This window comes from Hibiscus syriacus, unplaced genomic scaffold (assembly GCF_006381635.1).
Source record: "Hibiscus syriacus cultivar Baekdansim isolate YM2019G1 unplaced genomic scaffold, ASM638163v2 tig00110338_pilon, whole genome shotgun sequence".
NCBI lineage: Eukaryota > Viridiplantae > Streptophyta > Magnoliopsida > Malvales > Malvaceae > Hibiscus > Hibiscus syriacus.
Window position 1 is genome coordinate 1,133,990 of NW_024062691.1, and position 16,110 is coordinate 1,150,099.

At 33.6% G+C, this 16,110-nt stretch overlaps 2 protein-coding genes across 4 annotated transcripts; one reads left to right on the forward strand and one right to left on the reverse strand.

Annotated features, from left to right (window-relative positions):
* Positions 1-3,264: 3,264 nt before the first annotated feature.
* On the forward strand, positions 3,265-8,711 carry LOC120120332 (protein LNK1-like). 2 transcript variants are annotated; one of them, XM_039139988.1, is made up of 8 exons: positions 3,265-3,490; positions 4,012-4,127; positions 5,151-5,728; positions 5,943-6,267; positions 6,645-7,352; positions 7,446-7,588; positions 8,294-8,408; positions 8,483-8,711. In XM_039139988.1, exons 2-8 carry the CDS (start codon positions 4,104-4,106, stop codon positions 8,489-8,491), a joined length of 1,902 nt encoding a protein of 633 aa, XP_038995919.1. In that variant the 5' UTR covers positions 3,265-3,490; positions 4,012-4,103; the 3' UTR covers positions 8,492-8,711. The 2 variants fall into 2 exon arrangements, with proteins under 2 accessions (XP_038995919.1, XP_038995918.1); XM_039139987.1 differs by having other exon boundaries at positions 3,266-3,490; positions 8,499-8,711.
* Positions 8,712-10,942: 2,231 nt separating this feature from the next.
* LOC120120334 lies at positions 10,943-13,880 on the reverse strand. 2 transcript variants are annotated; one of them, XM_039139990.1, is made up of 4 exons: positions 12,376-13,880; positions 12,019-12,120; positions 11,227-11,295; positions 10,943-11,106 (listed from the first exon to the last, which is right to left on the reverse strand). In XM_039139990.1, exon 1 carries the CDS (start codon positions 13,801-13,803, stop codon positions 12,700-12,702), a length of 1,104 nt encoding a protein of 367 aa, XP_038995921.1. In that variant the 5' UTR covers positions 13,804-13,880; the 3' UTR covers positions 10,943-11,106; positions 11,227-11,295; positions 12,019-12,120; positions 12,376-12,699. The 2 variants fall into 2 exon arrangements, with proteins under 2 accessions (XP_038995921.1, XP_038995920.1); XM_039139989.1 differs by having other exon boundaries at positions 12,019-12,177.
* Positions 13,881-16,110: the final 2,230 nt, after the last annotated feature.

Sequence of the window (16,110 nt, forward strand, 5' to 3'; positions counted from 1 at the left end):
CATCGTATTAGCTGCTTTATTTGGCTGACCCTCCGTCGACGTCTGATGACTAACAACGAGCGTAGCCGTAGAGAAATCAGTTCTGATAATATCTGCCCAGTGTGCGGTAGAGAGGAAGAAACAATAACCCCTGTGCTTCGGATTGTTTCACGGAAAGCACGATCTGGGATACTTTGGTTCATGAACATCACAGGGATGTTTTCCTCCTTATCCCTTGTTGAATGGCTTAAATGTAATTTAGCTCATAATTCTGTTTTGGATAGGCCGCAGTTTTGTTGGCGTCACTGTTTTGGGATCATGATCTGGAGGCTATAGAAGCAAAGAAACTGTTTCGTTTTTCAAGGTCAAGTTTGGTCCACACAAGAGATCATTCGATCGACTTTGGCATGGGCTAGAATAGTCCGCCATCAACCACACTCTACCCGGCGTAGTTTGGACCAGAACCTGATTAGGAAGCAGTGGAAACCTCCGAATATGGGGGTGCTGAAAGTCAACACGGATGAAGCGGTCTCTCCGGGAGCTAACGTTGCAACGGGGGGAAGGGTCATTCGCAACAATGAAGGGATGTGGATTTTGGGTTTCACTCGTAATATCGGACGGTGCTCCTTCCTTCATGCTGAACTCTGGGCAATTATGGATGGTCTGTCTCTAGCCTGGCTTAATGGAGCTAGAAACGTCGATCTTGAAACGAATAGCGTTGAAGCAGTGAAGGTTATCAATGGTCAGGCTAACTTGTATGATCCGTCGATCGTTCGCCGTATCCGAGACATTCTGAAGCGTCCATGGAGGGTGGAAATCTCGCATGTTAATCGTGAAAGCAATGAGGCCGCTGATGCACTGGCTCGGCTCGGTCGATCAGGCAGCCCTGGGCTTTGTTATCTTCGATTCCTTTTGAAATTCAGCATTGGTTGGATAAAGACAAGAGGGGCATGTAGTTTATCCCCCACGTTGTTAGCCTTATCTTGTACAAAAAAAAATGTATAATTTATGAGAAGTTTTCAGTGCGGCACCTTAATATAAAATTAAAATAAGGTGTTATCGGTTTTGTTATTATTTAAATAATAAAATAATAAAAAATTACTTAAAACATTATTATTTTTATCTAAAACATCAATTTTTTTAAATATTTCTGGTAAAAATGAATAATAATAACAAAACCGGTAGAAAAAAATAATAAAATCGGTATAAAATATAACAAAACCGGTAGCGCTTTACCAAATCTGGTAAAACACCCAATAATAACAAATCCGATAGAAATAATAATGTTTTCGGTAATTTTTTACCGGTTTTGTTATTTAAATAATAACAAAACCGATAGCGTCTTTTTTAACCGTATATTAAAGCTGTCGCACGTGAGCATTTCCCATAATTTAGAGGTAAACTATATGTTTAGTATCTCAATTATCACTTTTGTTTCATTTTGAATACCTAATTATTATTTTCTTTAAAATCATACTTAACATTACGTTTTTGTTTCATACACATCATTAAAAAATAAATAGAACTATTTATGTGGCATTTTAAAAAAAATAATGATGAAGTTACGTTATCTTATAGTGACATGTCAGTATCAGTGTTAATTTTTTAACGGTAGATGACCAAAATGTAACGTTAAATATGATTTTGAAATAAAAAATAGTTGAGTAACCAAAAAGGAATAAAAGTGATAGTTGGGTTATTAAACATATAGTTTACTCATTTTTAAAGCCAGTTCATGAATAAAAGAAGGTTTATAAACGATCCAAATGTTCGGGGCGTTATGCGGAAAGTTTATTTATGTTCGTTTATTTATTAAATGAACGGATATGAATAAAATTTTTTGTTTGTTTAATTAAATGAATGAACAAAAACAAAGGGTTCATTTGTTCAATTACATTTCAGTAATCTGTTTGTTTGATAATTTATTCGTTTATTTCATTTACGTTCGATAATTTGTTCATTTATATTCATTTGTTTAATTAAATTTATATTTATCTTCGTGTATTTATATAAGAATATTTCCTTGATTTAAAAGAAAGTTGCATTATATTTATTCATTTATGTTCATTTATCGTTTTAACGAACAAATATAAATGAACACGAACAAGTTACATTCCTTAATGAACAAACACAAACAAAAAATCTTGTTTATTTAATTATTCATGTTCGTTCATTTATTCGACTAAAGTTAAATGAACGAACATGAACATGCACTCATTCATGTTTGTTCGGTTAGTTTACATGCCTAAATAAAGCTTTGTGGTAGTAATAGTGACGCACAGAGCAACGAGCATCAGCAATATTAGAAACATTGAACAGAGTTAATCAACCATTAACTAATTAAGGTTTAATATAAAAACGATGTCCAAACTATACGTCTTTTCTCTATTTAGGTGCCTAATTTTTCCGGTCAATTTAGATGCCTAATATTACAAATGTTATTACTTTAAGTGCCTTGACCGTAGTGATTATTAAAAAAATCCATTAAATAACATGTGTCACATTTATATTTTTTATTTTTTAAAGAATTAAAAAACCATTATCGAACATAAATTTGGGATCAGGATTATGGATTTAAGGATAAATGTTAGGGATTTAAGTTTAGAGAGTTATAGATTTGGGGGATTGAGACAACAATAAAAGAGATGATCGGCAATGAAGGTTTGACGATAAGTGGGTGACCATTCAACGATGACAAAGGCGATTAGTGATGGCCAACGAAGATTGGTATGAGATTAAAATAAGGGTTTTTAGGATTTTGTTTTTGTAATTTAAAAAATTAATAATATTTTAAAGTTTTTTTTAAAAAAATCAAAATTTTAACATTATTTAAATGCAACATGTGTCACTTAGCGAAAAAATTTTAATGATCGTTATGATCGAGACACTTAAAATAATAACGTTTGTAACATTATATTAAACTTTATTTTTATATTAAACCTTTAATTAATTTGTTAGTACTAGAAAACTGAATGGTCGTCAGACTAATTAAAAAATATTAAACTCCTCAAACACCCAATTCTCGCCAAACCACGTGAACGGTTAATCCAATCTTTTAAAAATTCCTGGCCAATTGTCCTGGACACGTGTCGACATTACCGAAGTTTACACGTACGAGGACCAATCACGTCAAAGAAACTGATCGGCCTCACTCTGGTCCACTAGTTCTGATATCTACCGTTTTAGCACAGCCGTTGTTTTGATCTCCTCGCCACGTTTCATCCAGCCTCCTTTACGCCTTAACCTTTTAAAAATAAACTAATTAAAATATTATTTTATTCCCAATTCAGAAGAGAAAGCAAAGAAATCAATATATGAAAAACAATTCGAGTGCTTACTTTGTTCAATTCTTGTTCTGAACCTCTTAGAAATCACATCTCTTGAATTTAGGGGTTTTGTTTACTGCTGAATAGCCGCGTGATTTGGATTTAGGAGCCTTCGTTCTACGTTTGTCGGGAAAATAAAACTTCTCTTTTTTTCTTTCTTTTTGTTTGGAGTATTTGATTTTCAGGTAGTTTCCGATGAGTCTTTGTTAGGAGATCGTTTCTGTTTTATTTTATCTTTGAAATTTACTGTTTTAATTGATTGCTTAGATTTGGATTTCTTGTATATAAATTTGTGTGGTTTGCATAGAAAATGCAGGAAATGAATCGGAATTTTATATTTTTTAACTAAAAGTTAAGCTATATCTGATCCTTATCGTGCTTACAATATTTATTACTTTTTATGTAAATAAAATTAGAGTTTTTATTTTATTTTTCTCAATTCTTCTGCGGGTTGGCTGTTGAGGGAAAAAAATGATTGCTACTTGCTAGTTGCTACAATAGATTTGTGCATGAAAAATGATGAATTTGAAGATGCTAGATTAATATATATTATATCATGCTATAAGAGTTGCAGATTGAACTAATTTGGTTTTTGTTTAGTTTGTATTAATAGCTTTCAGATTGAACTTGATTCTGATTCCAAATTTTGAGCTGGTCTAGTCTGCTGAAGGGTTTTCCTGATCTGTTATAATTCTGTTTGTGTCAGAAAGCTAAACCAGACATAAATGTCTTCCATAAACATGACAGCGGATCAACAGATTGGATTTGTGTTTAGTGGTGGATAAGGTTCTTGAAGGAATGTCTGACATGTGCATGTTTGATGTAGGTTTCTTGGTTTTATTTTTGTAAAAGTTTATTCAGCTTACTTTCATGTTCTAGTTGTATGGTGCCACTGTGTCAATAAAGCTTTTTGTGGGATGCAATCATTTCAGGTTCTTGATTCAACTTGAGATTTGGTTTTACTTTCAGTTGCTCACTAGAATTGATTTCAAGTGTCAATAGAGCTTATAAGTTTAGTGTGGAATAGTGCCTCTTTTGTTATTATAGTAGTGGAGGTATTTATTGAAAATATCAAGGGTGTGATGGATTTATCATGGAAAAGAAAGAATCTTAAGTACTTTGAAGCTTTTTGGGCCCTTTATTTGAGGGTTTGTTGTTGCCTTTTGACTTTGTTCATGAGTTGGGATTTTAGGGTTTATTTTGGTCACTGTCTTATTGGAGCAGGCTAGATTTAAGTCCTAGTTTGATATTTGTATTGTCAATGATGAGTTGGATATTTTCTGTGTTTATGTGATTAGCACATCAACAAATTTCACCCCTAAATGTCTTTATCTGTTTAATTTACAGTGCTTATCAAGGATTGAACCTATGCTTGTTAGCTGGAGATTAATATAATTTTACTAATAACGTTACCTTTATACTAATTTCTTCTTGTCAGAGTGTTTTAGATAAGATTTTATTGACTTTAAGGATGAGATTTTCTAATATTTATTTGTTGTATAGTACCAATTTTTTGTGCAATAAAGCCATTATTTAGTGCAATGGGAAAAACCTTGGGGTTTGCTAGAGCACGGGCTCGAGCAGAATGTGATTGTTTTACCAAAAAAATACTTAGGTATATGATAAATCTGATTGGCTGATAATTGGATGGCTTCACATTGCATTTTCAGATTTCGCTGAGACTCATTGGTGACCTTAATGGTTTTGGTGCCTTACCATTTTAAGGAATATTTGTTCCACGGGATGCATACATAGTTTCAAAATTATTGAATTTCATATTCTTCATTTTATTTTCCTTTGATGAAGAATTACCGATTGACTAAACTTGAGCAATTCATGTTACAGCTTGTAGATAATGTTTGTGATGAATTTGATGCTAGTGATGATCATATAGTGCCATGTACTATTGACGAATATGGTGCTCAATTCAAAGCTCATTGTGATAGTCGTAAAAAACCACAACATGAAGTGATTGAAGCTACTAAGAGTTCTGTGGATATGACTAAACATAGTATTTTGGAGGAGAAGGAGACAGGTTTACATACTTTGACCAAAAACAGAATGTTAGAGAAGGGTCTGTGTTCTCACAGTCCTGAAGCTATGTTTTCCACTCCTGGTGATAATGAGTCACTCAAAGAAGTAACAAGCTTGGCTTCTGATGATCCAAGTATCTCCAGCTATGGTCTAAAACCTGGCAATATGGATTCAGTTGGCAGTGAGTTTTGTGCTGATGATTCTATCTTGGTTGACAAGTGTGCTACAGAGGACAATGATGCTTACTGTTTTCCACTAAAACACATAACGGAAGCTGATGACGATTTCAGTTTTTTTAATAATCACCATGAAGACAAAGAAAACAGTGATCTTTTATATTATGGCTGGGGAGATATCGGCAATTTTGATGAGGTTGACAGGATGTTCAGGTAGTTTATATAATCCCATTATTAATTGTTCTTTTACATGTTATGCTTTGCTATGTAAAATCAGACAGGTAGCTTGAGTAGGACCTCTCCATGTATCTACAACCATTCATCTGTACTTATCCATGTCTATGTACCTGCACCTTGTATCTTTGCGTGCATGTATTTAGGTTTTCAGAGTACTATTGATACTTATCCTTTCTTATTTTTCTGGCAGAAGTTGTGATTCTACATTTGGGTTGGGGAGTCTCAGTAATGAAGATGATCTGTGCTGGTTTTCATCTTCACAAGTGACTGAAGGATCTCAAGATGGATTTAAGGCTGATGCTAAACTGAATAGTATACCACAGCATTGTGCAAGTTCTAGACTAGACTATGCAGTTTCTTCGACTATTGATTCCAGCAAGAGAAGTGTGCATTCAAGTGACAAAATAGGTTCCCGTAGTAGGAAAGGTGATAATGCTGGTTTTGTTCACATGTCATATGTAAATGTATCCAATGAAGAATCTGAAAGTAAGGATGAGTTGACGCTCATTGAGCAGGTTAGTAAAATGTTCCTTGTCTCTTAAAGTTGGTATGTATTGATTATGTATATTCCACATTTTGTTCTAGATATCTAAATTTTGACGCCTAGAACTTGTCTTTCTCCAAAAACTTTATACACACTTCTTTCTGAATATAAATGTCATGCTACAACTATTTCAGATGAGTAGTGGATTGTGGGACTTTGAAGTTAAATGCAGCTTATTATTACCATGATTTACATCCTCTTTCTAGTGCTTGTTCATAGTTGACTTAGATCTCCAATTTAGAGTATGATCAACGTGCTCCACTCATTAGCTGGTTTCGGAAGAAAGATTCCTCTCTTAAGTTTTCATCGACATATTGTTCCAATGTTGAATGCATTGCCAAATTACAGATCAATCCACCAAAAAAACAGTTGAAACAACTGAGTGCATCAGGAGAAAGAAAAGATCATCATCTGCAAAATATTGGTTCCTTTTACCAATATGGTAACATCAAGCAGCCTGCAGATGTGAAGCACATCTTTAACGAGTCATCCTGTCAATTCTTTTCTCCATCAAGCCTTCAGCAGCACAAACAAAACGTTGGACCTGATTCTCCGAGTTATGTAAAGACAAATATTCCTCATATGCATCTCAACTACATCAGTTCTTTAGATCAAATTTTAGAATGTCCAACTCTATCAAGTACCAAATCTGAAAATAATGGAGACCCTTGTTCAACAAATGAGTCATCTTATGCTTCAGATCAGGTGCAGTCAATCGAGAGCTCTAGTGGGCCTTCGTTTGGGGCTTCTGCCAGTATAATTACTGAGAAAAGGGGAAATCTACATTACCAGCAAGATACACAAGACCCACTCAAAAGGAATGTCAAACATACAAAAGTGGGCAGTAAGATGGCATTTTATGATCCAGTTACTGTTCAAAAGCAGTTCCATCAATCTGAACAAGATGGCCATAGTGAAGTTCGAGGAGTTAGTGTACGAAAGCCAGCAGAATTAGATTCTTCAAAAAACCAGCCGAGCTCTTTTATGAGTTCTGTGTTGGATGAAGTCTCACTAGAAGCATCTGGTTTTTTGCAGCTTCAGCAGGACATGGAAAAGGTATAATAAATGGAAAGATTTTGTGATATGCATGTTCATTTTGGTAATCAATAAACATGGAAATTGATCAAACTAAAATGCTTGAATTTTCAGTTGGATATCAGGACAAAATTGTGCATACGAGATAGTCTGTATCGATTGGCTAGGAGTGCTGAAAAAAGGCATAATTGCACAAATACAGAAGGTGACATCAAGGATGAAAGGGATATGGCTGGTTCTTTTGTGGCAACGAACAAGTACGTGTTTGTTTCTTGAACAAGAATTTCTTTGTACATTTTAAATTGCACGTCTGTTCAACTTTGACCATTGAATTGAATTAACGATGTGTAGAAATACTTGAATCATTCAATTTTTGGTTTCCTAGATATTAGGGACTATCCAGCTAGCTTGTGCCAGTTCGTGTATTATTAAGGCACTCATAATTTTGAATTTTGAACTATAGACCTATGTTACTTTGACTTAGATGTGATTGTTGGATCCGAATACGTACTTAATTTTTCTAAACTTCGTCATGTATTTGTATGGTCATGTAGGTGCTTGATACATGTATTTCAATAAAATTGAAGTCTGAGTGAATCGTTACAGACATCTAGGTTAAAAATGCGGCCATGGTAGTTATGAGCTTACATATTAGAACAGAATTTAATATCAGTTTGTAATATCGAGTATGTCGATTAAGCTCTACCTGCTACCTACAGTCCTTTGTGCTACTAGTTTTGTGAAGAAAGAAATTAATAGTGGCGAACACGGCAATGACCCCTTTTGGTGTTATATACTATTAGACCTTGTGTTACATCTTGAGTGTCATGCTAGCTGTTCCAAACTATATGCTTGTTACATCTCGAGCGTCGTGTGCATTTCTCTTTCTTTTGTTTATTCAATCCAATGTTTCAATCAGTTTTTTTTTTTTTTTTCAACTCTAAATATTGGGTTTTGTTCAGGTGCACTGGATTAATGGATATGGAAACTGGCACAAACCCTATAGATAGATCCATAGCACACCTACTATTTCACAGGCCTTCAGGTCCTACCATCGATACCAAGTCTCGCGGCATGGTAAGCATTCCTTTATCGCTTGTCGGTTCTTTATGTTAATCTTGAAGAAAATTCATGTTTCATAAGCCTCAAAGCCTTATTGAATGGCAGATTCATGGCTGAAAATGCAGTGGGGGGAAGGAGAATCTGTTGTTTCATATAGAAATTACCGGCAACAAGTTTACTATGACTTTGTTAACTGTAAAATATGTAAGTTATGATTGTTTTTTTCTCTTATATACAATGTGTTGTGGTATGTCGTGTCGTCAACATCTGTCGCTTATACATTAAAGAGTGTGTCTGATGGTATCGGATTTTCTTTTTCATGGTATTCATAATACTTTATTGAAATTGTAAATACATTTTTAACTTAGGCATCTTCAGCGCTCATCTTTACTCTAGCGCATCTCTATCTCTATCTTAGAGATAAAACAGTAATTCATCTCCAGCGTTATCTCTACATTACCACTAACTCTACTTTATTTATAATATTTAACTATTATAATATTGATTTTGAAAATATAAAATAAAACATATACATTTCTAAAAAATATCAAGATAAAAAGTATAAATAAAACATTCATAAATAATATTACGCAAATATAAATAAATAAGAAAATTACAATTCATAATAATAATACGAAAAACATAAATTACATAATTATATATTTTTAATTCTCTGAATTATATATATTCTAATTTAATCTACTTTAATCTAATTTAATCATTAAAAAAATTCTATGTTTTTATGTTTGTTGTATTTTTATGTTTCAAAAAATTAGTATGTTTATTTATCTAATTTCAATATATTTTTATCTATATTGTAATTTAATCTACTTCAATATAATTTAATCTAATTTAATCATTAAAAATATATTTTTTTTGTAGCGTTGCTATAGTAATACGCTAGATGTAGCGTGATACTGTAGTGATCTGTAGAGTAGCGATAGATCCAGAGCAAGGCTGGAGCACTCCAGAGCCAGAAATTCGCTACAGTAGAGCAGCGTTGGAGATGCTCTTAAAATGGAGTGTCATTTTTTTGTAGAAGTACCATTTGACATGATATTTATGGTGCTCGAACGAAACTAGTTTATGCTTGTCCATTTAGGATTAGTTATTATAGTGGTAAAATGAAAGGGGAAAAATCACAAGGATGTAAAATTGCATTCACCAATTATTTTATTGATTACTGTTTTTAAAATTAAAAGAACAAAAACGGTCAACGCTTCAAACATCACTACTTGGCCACTGCTATCATCTTGTAAACATTTAAGACTCCCTTGTAAACTAACATTAAACTTTCGGTAGAAAATTCATTTATATTCGTTTATTTATTAAATAAAAGAATATGAATAAGATTTTATGTTCGTTTAATTAAATGAACGAATACGAATAAATAACTCGTTCGTTCATTTACTGTTTGTTTATTTTCATTATAACATGTTCGATAATTCGTTCGTTCATGTTTAAATTAAACTTATATTTATTTTTGTTTATTTATATTCTTTTAAGAATTTTTACTTGATCTAAAAGAAAATAATATTTTATGTTCGTTCTTTTATATTCATTTGTGTTTATTTGTGTTCGTTTATCATTTTAACAAACACAAACAAACTATATTCTTTAATAAATAAACACAAACAAAAAAATTGTTCAATTAATTATTTGTTTCTGTTTATTCAGTTAAAGTTAAACAAACAAACAGAAATATATCTTTATTTGAATGCATTCAATTCGAGAACCCGAATTTAAACCCAGGAAGCCATACGATCTACTAAACTAAACTATGAACTTATAATATTTTTATATGTAAACTACATACATACTCATCAGACTTTTAAGGTGCTAATATTTTGGTCACCTAACTTTTAAAACTTACAATACAATCAATAAACTTTTAAATTACTTCCATTACTGTCACTGTCGTTAAAAAATTACATGACACGTTAACATCTATTTCAACATTGTTCATCTTATTCATCTTCTTCATCAGGTTACCCTCAATTTCTTCAATTCCCATCAACATTATTCATCTTCTTCATGGTTGACTAGTGGTCAGATTACCGACATCGTCGCCGTTTAACATTCTTCCGATCTTTGTCGTCATTAAACCTCCGGTTGTATATGTAGCAGGTGAAAATAACATTTCTTTGCATTCTAATGGTGCAGAATATTTCAAAGAGTCTGATTGATACCTTGTCTAGTTATAGATGCATTAATGGATTGTATTTCTCAGCTAAGTTCTTCAAAAGAGTTGAAGAATCTAAAATTCAAATAAACAAGTCCCAATCCTTGGTGGAGCTCCGACATGTCTTTCCCTTTCTTTTTCACTTTCATACTGGTTTTCATGGTTATGAAAGAATACATGAGACTTTCGAAGCATAAATTGCCTCATGAATCTTACAATCTGCCATTGATTGGTAACTGGCACCAATTTTTTGGCTCACAACCCCATCCTCGCTTGAAGAGCTTGGTCGAGAAATACAATCCATTAATGCATCTACAACTCGACAAGGTATCAGCTGTTTTCGTTTCATCAACTTCTTGAAATAACGACATGTGATTGCAAGAGTATGGGGTTTTGCCCAACAACAAGCTTTTAAAGACAATTGCGAAAGCTTTGCACATTGGAGCTCGAGTGTTGAATTTGTCCAGGCATTCAGATCAATAAGAAAGATTCCATAATATGATTGAGTCCATGTCTTGTCCGGGGGACAACCTGTAAATCTCAGGCAGATGTTGTCATTGTTAAGCAACTAGGATTGCATTTAGTTCTAAGTGCAAGGATCAATAAGAATTCATATAGGAAAAAACTAAGGACTTGGCTAGCAAAACGTACCTGATATGTCATGGATATTGAAGAGTGATTATGACCGTTATCCCCCTATGGAGATCTCAAAGTCCATGCCTAAGATGAAAGTAAGGAAAGATTCAAATAAAACTAGTGATGTTAAATGTCATGGACATATATCATGTTGAAAAGTAAGCTTAGAAACTAGTGATCTCAATTTCTATAGATAATTTCACAACATTTTGATAAATGCTTGTACAACTTCAAAACTGACAAGAATTAGATTATAGCTAATTTTGGTGTTATTATAAATTATGTTAAGAGCTATTGAAGATCATAGGTGCCATCTAGTGTTGATTCAGTTGTATTTTATTGTGTTTGCTCAAACAAAGATAAATTTAATTGTGTTGTTATTATAAATTTAATGGCTTATTCGATTGATTGACTGAGTTAACATAATACAAAGAAGTATAAGAGAATTTTTAACCATAAAAATGATAACTTTTCTCAATATATTAAGAAAATTAAAAGATAAAATGAACAAAACCTATGACTTTAAATTACCCAATCATCATTTAATTATGTTTGTGCTAGAACGTTGAAGGCTGGCAAAAAACACTTATTTTAATTGTAGAGGACTTAAATGTTAAAGCTCATGATGCATATCATTTCATGTTAGAAATCCATAGTTAGACTTAGGATCCCCACTTTCATTTTCAATTAATTTTGAAGGTTTTTTCTTCACCCTTTTCTAGAGACTACGAAATGAAAGAAAATTAACAAGATTTTTCTGAAAATACAGCTGCAAATCACAGGAAGAAACACAAAGATTAGGCTTACCAATCCAATATGTGGATACGCCCATGATTGGAAGACATTTTAAATAGCAACCAAAAGACTCCAAAAGCTAACAGACCCACTTAAAATAGCACTTTTCCTCCACTGGCACAAATAAAGATAACCAACTATCATCAAGGGCACCAAGATGTGCTGTGAACACTGAAGCATCCCAGAGAGACGGACAAATAATCCACAATCCAACACCAGGCAAATAATGTTGTGATGCATAATGACAATATAATCAGAAGGCAGGGAAGGCAACTATGTAAATTTCTATTGCAACTGAGAATATTTGATAATCGAAAATAAAGAAAAAGAATAATTAATAAAAGAACAGCAAGAAAAACTTTTTATTACCTTGTCACTCTAGGGGGGATCTTGACATGAGTCACTTGCAGCTGCAGCTCGATGAGGAAAAGCAAAACATTGAAGAGAACTAGTCGAGATCAATAAAGATTCAGGCAATTGAGAAGATGAAACCTGACTTTCAAGGTTATATCCATCATAAAGGAACTCAATTTTGGCAACTGTAGTTCCCTTCCACTTTGATTTCTTCCTATTGTAGGTTAAGAAATATTACACAAGCTTCCCATAATACTGCATATCATCAAATAATATAGGTTCATCTTGGTAATTATAAGGTTTAGACTCAGACTTCGAGTTAGCATCAACCCTACATTTTTACAACAAACTAGACCATATATCTTCATTCTCCTCCAATCCCATTTCAACACCAGATTTTTCCTTGTTATCATTGTGCTTTCTACGCCGCTTATAAACAAACTTATAAGGTTTCTTTCCACGTTGTACATAAACCATCTCATTCTGTTTATTTCTATGTTGTGCATTAAGTTTCTTACATGCTTTTTTTCTAGGCCATGCATCAACTATTTGCACTGATTTCTTTCTATGGAGAGCATAAACTATATCCCTTGGTTCTATCTCAGCTGGTTTCTTTCTATGAGCATAAACCATCTTCGTTTGTTTCAAACAACTCGAAGCCCTACTACTACCAGCAGTCAAAGTATATAAGCCATTATCAGTAGACAAATTTCTATTTTTCGATATCCTAGGTGAACTATTCATTGCCCTATGCAATTGAAATGCTAATTCGGCATCATCACACTCTTCCAGTTCACTGTTTTCCAATTCCTTCACCTGGTTGGCCACAACGGATTTGCTAATGGCCAGTCCCCTTGCATTAAACGCATCCTCAACCATCTCTCCCATTGCACAATTAGCATCTTTCACCACATCTTCTAACAACTTAGCTGCCTCACCATTCCTAACTTCCGAAACTCTAGGATTCTTAGCATTTATTTCGCGCCTAAAAATCCCCCTTTTGCAAGCAATCTTTTCAGGGACCCAACAATCAATGCAAACAGTAAATTCCGAACCACAAACAGAGTATGACCACGGCGGAACATATTTGAAATCTGAAAAGCAAGTTTTGTGAAGGGAACGCTTACATTGGGCACAATAAAAGCAATCTTCGGATGCATCTTTGAAACAATAAGAGCAGATTTGAGATGAGTCAACACGATTATAACATTTTGGGCAGAGAAGAACAATGCGCCACTCGCTGTAAAGCGTTTGAATCTGCTTTTTGCTACTGGCGTTGTCACATCGGGTTCCACAGGCTTGGCATTCGGTTAAGTTGGGGAGTTCCCGGGTCTTTTTAAGGGGAGAGTGACCATACGATAACGGCGTCTTGGCGCAATCGGAGAGAAGGCGCTTGCGGGAAGTGAGAGGGTCGTCCGATATCGTTTTCCAGGGGGATGCCATTAGGGTTCCTTTCAGGTTTCAGGGAGGAGAAATATCTTAGGGTTCTATGGATACCATTCCCATTCGTGTGAAATTATAGGGACGATATTGTCCGCAGTTTTAGGGTTATGAAATTTGGGGAATTTTGGATATTTCGTTTTAGTTATCCGACAGCAACAGTTGTCTTAGTTTTTGGAAACGTATCGAGTTCTCTTGTTAAATAAATGATTAATACAAAATGTTGAGTTAATCGATCGATGAATTGTCTAAGAAGTAGAGAATTGACAATTAAAATTTTGGTGGAAGTTTTTGCAGAAAATAGAAAATAATTGCACAGTGATTCAGAGTGGTTTGACTTTCTAAACTAAAACTCACGTCCACTATCTTAGCTATCCACACTAAGGATTTTCTACAAATTCATTAATTTGTCTTTCTTTTGAGGGCAAAGAGTAACCTTACAAATCCCTCAAGAATTATACCCTAAATTCTTGAGAACACTCTCTCCCAAAGAGAATAATATAAATTTCACAAACTTACAGAAAAACCTCACAAGGCAAGTTGTTTGCACATTTTTTGAACAACGAAAGAATACTAAAAAATAATACAATTGAGCACAATAAGTGTTCTTGAAAGCAAAAATGAATATTGAATGAAATAGGCTTGAACATGCTCAAAATTGAGGTTTGATGCTTTCTCTTTGACTCTCTCACAATTCTTGTTTCTTGTTATTGATCAATGGCTCCTAAGCTTGTTTAAATACACATTCAATTGATTCTGAACGTTGGGGATCATTGGTGAAGTCAATAGACTCGTTATTGTGTAATTATCATTTAAAAATCTGATTGAGAGCGTGTGTGCATCGATGTACTATTAAGGTGCATTGGTGTACTATTAAGGTGCATCGGTACATTGTGTGTAAAATTCAAATATTTCGACCGTTATAAGACTTAGTGCATCGGTACACTTGGGGTGCATCGGTACACTAATTACATTCGATGTTTCAAAAGAGCCAGGAGTGCATCGATGCATGATATGTGTATCGGTACACAAAATGCATTGGATGTTTCAATAAATTCAAGAGTGCATCGATGCATGACTGTGCATCGGTACACAAAATACATTCGAAACAGGGTGTGCATCAATACATCAAATAGTGCATCGGTACATCCCTTTGAAAATTTAATTTTTGGCTCGATTTTGGTTCAAAATACTTTGTAAAAATTGTTTCAAAATATTTTTAAGTTTAAAGCACAATTTTACACTTGAGTAAAGATTGAAATTGATCTTTGAAAAACTTGGAGTAATATTTTGAAATTCGAATAATTGAATTGAATATACTTTGAAAAAGATTGTAAAATCTTAAAATTCATTTATACTTAATTTGTTATATCGAAACATCAAAATATTTTCAACAATCTCCCCCTTTTTGATATAACAAAATATTTAAGTAATTTTAAGATTTTCTTTGGAAAAACATTTTTGAAATCAATTTTGTAAAAATTACTCCCCCTTACTTTATTATTCCCCTTTTTGTTAAATCAAACAGACTCTATAAAAACAATTTAAACAAGGTTTGAAAATGTAGCCAATCGACTTTAAATTTAAAGCTTAAGCTGCTAAGATCACAATCAAGAGAAATGTTAGCTATTAGTTTCATAAATCAATATTCATAAATAATGTGTAAGGATAAATTGATCATATTCTAAATTATGTAAATGATGCAAAATTTAATAAACAATAAATTCAAATTAAAAATTCAACCAAACCAAATATATAAGCATTCAAGTTTAAACATCCAATATCCATAACATCCAAAACATAAATCCAAAAAGATTCAAAATGTTTTAACAATCCTAAGTTCAATCCACAAAAACAAAGCAAGGCAAGGTTTAATCATCCAATGGTGGATCGAGAGGAGGAGGATAATGTACTCGTATCTTGAGTGTAAGCACATCTAAACGTTCGTGCATCTCCTGTTGAAATTCCAATTATTGAGCCCCCATAGCAGTTAGATGGGACTATATGGATGCAAACCTAAGATCAAATAACTCCACAAACGATCGAAAGTATGGAGGAATTTGTTCCTCTTGTTGTGCCAGCTCGTCCTCGGGTACGTGATCGTCGATATCTTGAAATAGCTCTTGAAGCTCTGGATCATCATCCGCTGCCGGTGCCCGTGGAGGTGGAGCTCCTGAAGAACTAGCTCCCAATGTTTTCTCAGTGGTTCGAACCTATTGATCACCTTACTTTCCCATCCTGATTTCTTTAAAGATGTGAGATTTAATTGGTTCTGGGGAGGGATGGGAATATCAAGCGGGACCCTAAGCC